The sequence below is a fragment of the Coffea arabica genome, chromosome 11e, assembly GCF_036785885.1.
Source record: "Coffea arabica cultivar ET-39 chromosome 11e, Coffea Arabica ET-39 HiFi, whole genome shotgun sequence".
NCBI classification, from domain to species: Eukaryota; Viridiplantae; Streptophyta; class Magnoliopsida; order Gentianales; family Rubiaceae; genus Coffea; species Coffea arabica.
Genome location: NC_092331.1, coordinates 53,306,678 through 53,316,528, shown reverse-complemented (window position 1 = coordinate 53,316,528; position 9,851 = coordinate 53,306,678). Strand labels below are relative to the sequence as shown.

At 36.9% G+C, this 9,851-nt stretch overlaps 1 protein-coding gene across 1 annotated transcript; it reads left to right on the top strand.

Moving 5' to 3' along the window:
* The first annotated feature begins 985 nt into the window (after nt 1-985).
* Nucleotides 986-8,136, top strand: LOC113718692 (microtubule-associated protein 70-2-like). Its single transcript, XM_027243585.2, has 11 exons — nt 986-1,502; nt 1,646-1,731; nt 3,965-4,030; nt 4,114-4,284; nt 4,390-4,560; nt 4,668-4,823; nt 4,917-5,063; nt 5,244-5,315; nt 5,400-5,930; nt 6,006-6,193; nt 7,603-8,136. Exons 1-11 carry the CDS (start codon nt 1,247-1,249, stop codon nt 7,640-7,642), a joined length of 1,884 nt encoding a protein of 627 aa, XP_027099386.1. The 5' UTR covers nt 986-1,246; the 3' UTR covers nt 7,643-8,136.
* Nucleotides 8,137-9,851: the final 1,715 nt, after the last annotated feature.

Genomic DNA, 9,851 nt, shown 5'->3' with positions numbered 1-9,851 from the left:
CCTAAGTAAAACTTGATGGCCAAATCTTTATTTACTGGAAGCATGAGGGTGTCAAAGTCAAATTCCCCATCTACGTTGTCAAGCCCCACCGTCAAATATCAGGTGTCCCCTAGCACTCTTACCATATTAATCTCTACCGTCTCATTCTTCTGGCTTGAACGCAATTTTCCATTCTCAAAACAAAAAATAATTAATTTTCAAAAGAGAAAAAAGAGAGGATGAGGATAAAAATAAAAAAATGCCCTCCAAAAAACTATCAATAAAATTTTCTAACATTTAGAAATGCACAAGTTTCTCTTATTATCAAGAAAGTACACAGCACGGCCTTATTTGAATTGTAATTTTTCATCTAAAAATTTTTACGTTTTTTATGAACACATTTTTACCTTGTATATATTAAGTTGTTATAATATTATTTTAATGAAAATTCTAAAAAATAACAATTCAAACGGACTCAATATATACTGTAATTTTCTTTTTTTTTTTATGTAAAAAACATAAGGCTGTTACAGTCAAATATTTGTGTAAATTTGTGAACACCTTTTTTTTTTAGAAAAATAATATAGATGCTTGTGTATATATGTAAGCACAAAAACAGGGTGCATTTGGAGAATGCAATTATTTGAAATACGTATATATAACTGATTTTTTTATCCTTTTACTCATAATTTTAATAACATTTATCGTATAAAAAATTATTGCAGTGAAATAACAAAAAAATTATTCCCAACTTTTTATACAAATAATTAGTGTAAATAAGCAAAATTCATGATTAATAAATTCTACCATTATGCACTAATTTCCTTCCATTTTTCTCGAAATACAACGACCCAACACCTTCACTATACGTGCCCGTAGTTATACAGGCAATTTTTTCAGACGAGCCAATAATTAAAAAAAAAAGAAAAAAACCAAAAGATTCAAAAAGAAAAAAAAAAAAAAATTACTACTCCCTTCCACTACTCTACTAGTACTCACACTACTGTTTACTTCTATTTGAACTCTCCATCACAATCTCTCTCTCTCTTCTCTTTCTCTCTCACACACTAACACACCTCCACTCTCTCACACTTTGATTCACATTCGAACCCTACACTTCTTCACAGCTAAGATTCCTCTGCATTTTCAGCTCTTTCAGTTTACCTTTCTCTATTTATACATAAAATTTAGGTTTTTTCCGTGGATTTGATGTGAGAGTGAAGAGAGGGGGGAGAGAGAGAGAGAGGAGAGGATAAATAGATCGGAGATGGCGGAGGTGACCGGAGACGGAGGAGTGACGGCTGAGCTCAGTGCCGGCGAGAACTACGGCAATGCGAGAGTTACGAGCGAAGTGAATGTGACGCCGTTGACGGTGTCGGCGTCGTTTAAGGAAGGGAAAGGTTCGACGTCGAGGAGAAGAGCGTCGGTTAGGCCGAGTCTCGATGCAGATGAGTTCATAAATCTGCTTCACGGTTCGGATCCGGTGAAGCTGGAGCTTAATCGGCTTGAGAATGAAGTCAGAGGTGTGTAATGCCAGCTGGATCCGACTTGATTTGGCTTCAAATGCCGTTGTTTGGATGTGCATATTTTTTTTGAAAAATTTGTTTTGTTTTTTTATGTGGGGAAATTTGAATGCGGTGGCGTTTTTCTGTTTGGATTTTTGCAGATAAGGACAGAGAATTGGGGGAAGCGCAAGCGGAGATCAAGGCTTTGAGGTTCTCTGAGAGACTGAGAGAAAAAGCAGTTGAAGAGGTTTTAATTTCAGTTTTCCTTTCGTTTTGGGTTTTAATTTTTCTGTTTTGATTTTATTCCTATTGGTTAGCCTGAAATAGAAATGGATTTAAAATGTGGGACTGGGAAGTATTGTGATATTTGATAATGATGTCATTTGCTAATAATGGATATTTTACAGGTTTGCTCCCTCGTAGGCTAATGCTAAATTTAGAACCGTTTTTTGTTCCCCTCTTTTTGGCTATCGTGAATTGTAGGCTGGATTTGGTTAATGGAATTAGTGAGTTGAGAGCAGGATTAAATGAATAAAAGGTACGGAACAATACATTTAAATGTCACACTCCTAGTGAATTGGAAGGATGGATTTAGGTTTGTATACATGGTTGACATGGCGGATAGCAGTAGGGAAAATTATGGGATAATTAGGGGTTCATACATTGCCATGGGGTATATAGAGAGGTGTTAGATGATTTCATTTACGTTTTCCACTTGTATTCTCCTTTCTGCATCATCAAGATAAAACTTTGTACATTGATTGTTAGATACTGGATTCAATTGTGGTGTCTCAAAACCTGTTTAACCATTGACCAAAAAATCATTTTTTTACTTTTATGGTTGTTGCTAATTATTTAGCGACGGAATAGAAAATGAGACGCTCTTATAAGCTTGTGTAGTTGCCTTCATGAATTGTAGCAACTATGTTGCAAAGAATATCGTTAACTCTGCTTGACATGGTGGAAAAAGGAATACAAAGCAATAGCTACCACAGAAAGGTCAACGTCCAACAACTTCTCTGGGAACTGTGAGAGGCTGCAAGTATTTTTCTTTACTTTGATGTTATGTGGGCCTATAATTTGGAAACTCTGTTGAATTAAACTCCGATCAGAATAATGAAGCACAAAGGAGATTTAAGAAAGTACTTATTCTGAATTTTTGATGTAAGCTTGTATGTTTTTGGAATTTCTTACAGAACTTATATGATGTTTTGTAAAGAATGAAATTAAGTAGGAAACTTGGAACTGTGTTGGGATGCTTTAAGTATATTGTTCTAGAATATTAGCTATACTTAAATTTTGCTTCTATTTTTGTTGTTTTGTTTGTTATGTATGTAAGTAGGATGTAACTGGGGGGAGGGGGGGAGGGGGGGAGGTTTTGGTTGGGTGGTAAGGTGGGAAGGATTGTAAGCAAGAGGTGTTGGGTTCAAGCCGTCCCACTTACCAAAAAAAATGGTATTTGGTTTGTTATGGATGTAATAACTTCCATAATCCTTTTGATTTATGGGTAAAAAGTTATTGAAACAAATTAAAATTTCTTGAATTGCTATTATTTTAGTACTAGCGATTTATCCCTTTTGAAGAGTGAGTCGCTTCAATTCTTGTCGGGCAAGGCAGGACTCTTACTATTTTATTTATGATTCTGTTAGTTAAAATGCATTTTTAATCTAGAGATAGCGTGAGAAATAAGTAAACACTTTTGATAGGTAAATGGATGTGCATTTGGTAAAGTAAGATCAGATAATTATATACTTATCCTTGTTACAATGGTCAAAAGTGTTGGTGGGCATATTTGGTAGTGCAGAGACGTGTTCATAGAAGGATTTTATGTCAAGCATTTCCCATATGTTGGCCTCTTGTCCCACCTTCTCTTTCTTTCCTGCTATAGATATCTTAATATATGCCAGGGAGAGAAAAAAAAAAGTTGTGAATTTCACTTTCGCTTGCAAATTTTCTGTTTTATGCAAAATACAGAACGAACTATGAAGGTTTTTGGTTGTGCAATCAACATTTCAGAGCCAATATTAGGACTGTACTTTAAGTACTCATATTGTGATCTTCTAAATAATTATTTGGCTGTAAAGGTAACATTTCCTGTTATTTGCATCTTTAGATAAAGTGCAAAATACTCACTTTGAGGGGTGCACATTGTTAAGTTACAGGTGTATGCCTTGGGTGGCATATCATTTCCTTCTGATTTTGTTGAACGAAAATTTTATCCACAGTGCCTCAGGGTGCCACCTGAGAAATGCCTTGTAAATCTTGCCTGTTACCATATCTGCAACCTGTAGATGCAGTGTTCTTTATGTACATTCAACAACTCTGTCAAACTATCAAGGCAATTTTTCATATTTGATGGATCTTCAGTCCATTAATTTGAATAACTGAGTGCCACAGTATTTTGCTTCTGGCCTTGAAGGATCTCATCTTTATTAAAGTATGTAAATTAAAGATCTAATTTGTTTTTTTTTCCTGTGCAGCTTACTGACGAATTGGCACGGGTGGAGGAGAAGCTAAAGTTAACAGAATCACTTCTAGAGAGCAGAGTACAAACTAAAGCCTTGAATTTCCTATTCCGTTCTTTTCATCTGGAGATCTCTTATTGACAGGATGAGACGTCTCTCTACAGAATCTTGAAATTAAGAAAATCAATGATGAGAAGAAGGCCTCCATGGCAGCTCAGTTTGCTGCTGAAGCAACCCTTCGGAGGGTGCACAATGCTCAAAAGGATGATGATATGCCTCCCATTGAAGCCATTCTTGCACCCTTGGAAGCTGAGCTCAAGCTTGCTCGACAGGAGGTATTCCCTGGAGTCTTATATTTGGTTGTCTAGCCCTATTTGTAATAAAAATGCTCCAATGTGAGAAGGTATTGCTCCATGGTTTGTTGCTGCTGTTTTTTCTAGATTGCGAAGCTGCAAGATGATAATAAAGCATTAGATCGCCTAACCAAGTCAAAAGAAGCTGCTTTACTGGAGGCTGAGAGAACTGTGCAAGTGGCATTGGCGAAGGCATCTATGGTGGATGATCTCCAGAATAAAAACCAGGAGTTGATGAAGCAGATAGAAATTTGCCAGGTTCTGATCAGTAATGCTATATCCTTTTTGAGGCTTTTTCCAATAGTTTGCTGAGCTGCACTTGATCTTACCATTTACATTTACTTGTCAAAACACATTAATGACAGGAGGAAAATAAAATTTTGGATAAATTACACCGTCAAAAAGTTGCCGAGGTTGAAAAACTAACCCAGACTGTGCGTGAACTTGAGGAAGCGGTTCTGGCTGGTGGGGCAGCTGCTAACGCTGTGCGGGATTACCAGCGGAAAGTTCAAGAGATGAATGTAATGTCATAATTCGATTTGCCAGTGAATATCCTCAAATTGAAGGTCTGTGTGCGACCATTTGATCAATTATTTATACATTTGGTTCTCTAGGAGGAGAGGAAAACTCTGGACCGGGAGCTGGCCCGTGCAAAGGTAACAGCAAACAGGGTTGCAACAGTGGTTGCTAATGAGTGGAAAGATGCTAATGACAAGGTTATGCCTGTAAAGCAATGGCTTGAAGAAAGAAGGTTCTTGCAGGTATAATTCATTTCCATTTCCAGTTGATTGCCAAAAAAAAGCACTTTTTAAAGCTGATTTTCATGTATCTCTTTTATTTTCACTGCCTTTCCTGCCTCTGCACTCTATTGCTCTTCCACTTAAGTGTTTTGCTTTGCCATTTCTGCCAGTTTGTAGTAATAACCATATTTGTTGTCACAGGGTGAGATGCAGCAATTGCGAGACAAACTTGCCATTTCTGAGAGAACAGCGAAATCTGAAGCTCAATTGAAGGTTATAGTTGGTTTATGGAGAAAATGCCTAATAAGCTTTCAACTCCTTATTAATTTGACTTTTCTCACTGTCTCTTGTATCCAGGAAAAATATCAACTGCGGCTAAAAGTTCTAGAGGAAACTTTGCGATCACCAAACTCAAGCGTTCGCAACACACCAGATGGAAGAAGTTCAAGCAATGGTCTTTCACGCCGTCAATCACTTGGTGGAGCCGAAAATATATCTAAGCTGACTTCCAATGGTTTTTTGCCCAAGAGGTCACCATCCTTTCAGATGAGATCTTCTGGTAGCAGTACGGTGTTGAAGCACGCAAAAGGGACATCGAAGTCCTTTGATGGAGGCTCACGGTCATTAGATAGGAGTAAAATTCTTTTAAATGGAACTGGTCCCAACTTCAAAATGAGCCAATCTTGTGATGGGACCAAGGATAGTGAGCCTCAAAAGAGTACCTGGAAAGAAAATCAAGATGAAAAACCTAGTGATGTACAAGTAACAGAAACAGATGATACCGTGCCAGGTTTACTATATGATTTGCTGCAGAAAGAGGTGGTTGCTTTGAGGAAAGCTGGTCATGAAAAGGATCAAAGCCTCAAAGATAAAGATGATGCAATTGAGGTAGATTTTATTATCCTGCGATCTTACAATTGCAATGAAAATTAGGTTTCCTAAGTACTAATTCTTCTTGTTCAGATGTTGGCAAAAAAAGTAGAAACTTTAACAAAGGCAATGGAAGTTGAGGCTAAGAAGATGAGAAGAGAAGTAGCTGCCATGGAGAAAGAGGTGGCTGCCATGCGTGTTGAGAAAGAGCACGAAAATAGAGCAAAAAGATTTGCTAATCCCAAGGGTCCAGTGAACAGTTCTCAGTTGATACCTGGAAGGTATGCTGCATGCCTTATCCTAATGTTACTGCTTAGTATAGTGATACTCTAATTACCAAACATGATTATAGATTTTGTGCTGCTGTCTGGGTTTTGTGATTTCTGTTATTTTTTCTGCCTGGAAATGTGATTGATTATGTCCTTGTATAATGATTGGCATTCGCAGTTTGGAATAGAATTGCTTTTATACCTGTTGTACACTGGATACTCAGTGTCTACAAGGAATTTATGCCACATCTCCATGGCTCGATGTCTTTCTTTTTTTGGTGCTTCCCAAGTACATGGGTACCTTCTTTTTTTTTTTTTTGAGAGAACAGAGACGTGAACAAGAATCTTTTTTGAAGCTGAAGTTTTGCTTGTGATTTATGTTGAATGCATTCGGTCTGTGCTTTAACTGCTTAATGACTTGTAGACTGCATTTCAAAGCATGAAGAGACACTTTTTTGCTGCGAAGTTTTGTGAAACACATGGTTTTATTGTCTGCTAAGAGTTTGATCTCATCCTGTTGCTACTTTTGAGGGAGAATACCATTCTCAATTTGAAGTTTGTTGATTTTGGATAATCAGTTTTACTGATACCTTTTGAATAATCAAGAACTTGGAAGCAACTGCGGCTAATTTCTTTCAAGTTCATAGTTTGGACGGACAAAAGTATAGAGCCTAAGAAATTTGTAGAGACATACAGATAAGACTTCAGAACCTTAGAAGGTAAAAGGGTGTTCAGTTCATAGTGTAGGTGTAATTCAAAGCTGATGAAGCACTTTATTCTTTGAGTTTGGTTATTGTCTTCAGTCTCAACCAAGGTGTTACAGGAATTTATCTGCAAAAGTTGTCCACAGGTTGAAATGTTGTTAAATGCATCCATTGGTAGTGTGCTAAATGGCAGTTGGAGTTCTGTTGAAATGGTGGTGGCATCTGTGGTGCAAGTATGTAGAAGTATGTAGTGCAAGTGGCTTTTCATGCCTGTTTTTAATGATTTTTACTTTGTGGCTTTTACCATGTTTACAAAAGAAAAACCCAGGAATTTTCCCTTTCAATCTTGATCAAGTTCCGAAAGTGAAACGTTTGGGGAATGACATAAGCGATTCTAATTTCATATGATTATTTGGAGAAAGACATGGTATAATAATCTGATCTTTGGGTCCCTCCTAATCATGTTATGGAAGTCTTAGGTCCCCAAACTCTGGATTTATGCCAGCAGATGCTTCAATTTTATTTGCTTAATTTTGCTTGAACAAGCTTTTCTGTTGAAGATAGAGAAATTCTCCATGGACCTTGGTATTGCATTTATTCTCGCTTCTTAATGACGATCAATGAAGATGCAAATACTTCAAGTACCGAAATGTTTGGCTTCATTTTCTGATTTCCATCATCTTAGAAATTTGAACTGATGCACTGTGTTTTCTACAGACATGCAGCCCGAAGTGGTTTAACTCGCAACACACAATAACAAGAAGCCCAGCCAAGGACTAAGGGGCAGTTCTGGACAGAATTTGTATTGGTCCTCCTTTTTTGGTTTCCGTATCTTTACACTTATGGTTGTTTGTAAAATTGTAACAAGCATACCAATGGCCCTCTGCTGTTTCCCTTGGCAAGAGAGATTACATGTAATGGTGCAAATGCGGTGGAGGAACAAGTTGGTATGTTCTGACCTAGACTATGATCCCTCTTGCTTAGAAACCACGAAGAAACCGAGGAGATTGAAGTTGAGCTAACCTTTTGGCAGGAATTATTTGAGTGGCAGTGGTTGTGTGGTTGTATAGTTAGAATATTGGCATTTCCTTTGCCTTTACTCTTTTCAAGTTGTTTGCAGTCTATATTTGTAATCTGCAGTTAGTGTGAATTGCTATTGGTTCAGGTTTGTCAATATTCTTGTAATCAGATGAAGATCATATTTCCCCTGCTGTATTTTCGTATCATGAAATAGTTAAATGCGTTCGTCCATACTTCTAATGGTTTAATCAGCAAGGATTACTTCTAACGTGTTCGTCCAAACCGGCTTCTCTTTACATATGCATTTAATTTTCTTCCGACTATAATTCAGCAAGGATTACTTTCAGTTTCACGGTGCTATAATTTGGTGTTTAGATGATGCAAAAATATTTTTTAACTGCAAAGTTTAATTCCATAAAATTCATGTTCCATTTAAATTTGTCGTCTCCAATTTATATCTGTTTTTAGTTACAATCTATTATTTTTGTATATTAACCTTCTCACTTCATATTAATCTTCGCGTCTGAACGTTGGTTTTAACTTTGTGAGCACTTACTCTCTTTAGTTGTCACTTTTGTGAATGTCAATAACATTCGAATTAGATGCGGATTTTGACCTTAAGGACACTTTTTTTTTTTTCTTTTTTTGACATGGTACCATTTGTCAATTGGCTCCAACTCCTACTCCTTCATTAAGGGGCTGGATTCAAAGGGAACCTAGAGTGGATTAGTCTCCTCTAGTCTAGAAAATGCATTCATGCACTATTGAAATCAACTGTAAATCGAGGGTTTTGATCAAGTTGGTTTTTTTGTTTATATATATATATATATATTTGGTATATGTATATTGGTCTATGTCATATTCTTTATTCATTTCTTTTATATTCTTCAGTTCTCACTTTGACATTAACCTTCAAATTTCGAGCTTTTTCGCAGCATAAAATTTTGCCCACGTGTTCCTCTGCAAGGAATTATGCTTGTGTGAATGGTGATGTGATGTCAGTACTTGATCTATACAGACAGGGCCATGATCATTTGGATATGAATACGAATATGGGCTGTCTCCACCAAAGAGGAAAATCATTTGGATCCAAATATGCTCTTCATCTCCTCCAGGGTTGTCCACGTGCTGCGCCTGCTTGGTCAAAATATTCTGGGTCACTTTGGCCTTTATGTTTCCTTTCTGTCAGATAATCTTGCTCTCAAGCACGCGGCTTCACGTGCACACGAGTTCCTTTCATAAGCAAGACAAGATGCTCTGATGCTACGATTTCTCTGTTGCTTGAACAGAAAATTAACAACGTTACTGGGGAGCTTGTTTTTAGTTCTATCCACTTTGTAATTTGGATCAGTGTACTTTTGCCCATGTCCTGAAGTTGTGTTCAATTAGTTGGACAGGTTCTCATTACCTAACCAGAGGCCTTGCAATATTTGCTTTCATTTTTTTTTTATTTGCAACTATAACTATTTAACCTCTCTTACTCCTACTTTGTTGAGGCGAGCCTTAGGCCTTGTAATATTTGCTGTCATTTTTTATTTATCTATAATGATAATTATTTAATCTGCTCCTACTCCTACCTTGTTGTCATTTTTTTGATCTGCAATGACAACTATTTAATTTACTTCTATTCTTACTCTATTGAGGGGAATTTAAAGAAGCTTGCATGGGGTTAGGAGTGAACCATTAGATAGAACAAGAAGTACTAGAGTACTATACTTTAAAGTACTTCTTGTGTGATGCAGTGGATAGGGGATCCACTAAATGGGGATTTGAGCCTTCGATCTAGTGCACGGGAGGGTTTGGACCAAGGCACTATTCAATGTTTGCTTTCATGAAGATGGGATTTTGCTACTACTATCAAATGTGCAGAAGTTTGGAAAATAAACATGTTGGTATTTATGATTAATATGAATAAACATCACCCAAATAGTTTTAGCATGCAATAT

Bases quoted from the DNA above. Each gene is read 5' to 3' on its own strand.
- LOC113718692 (XM_027243585.2), top strand. From the start codon at position 1,247: ATGGCGGAGGTGACCGGAGACGGAGGAGTGACGGCTGAGCTCAGTGCC. The intron at 5,316-5,399 runs GTTATAGTTGGT...TCTTGTATCCAG, and splicing joins AATCTGAAGCTCAATTGAAG to GAAAAATATCAACTGCGGCT. The intron at 5,931-6,005 runs GTAGATTTTATT...CTTCTTGTTCAG, and splicing joins ATAAAGATGATGCAATTGAG to ATGTTGGCAAAAAAAGTAGA.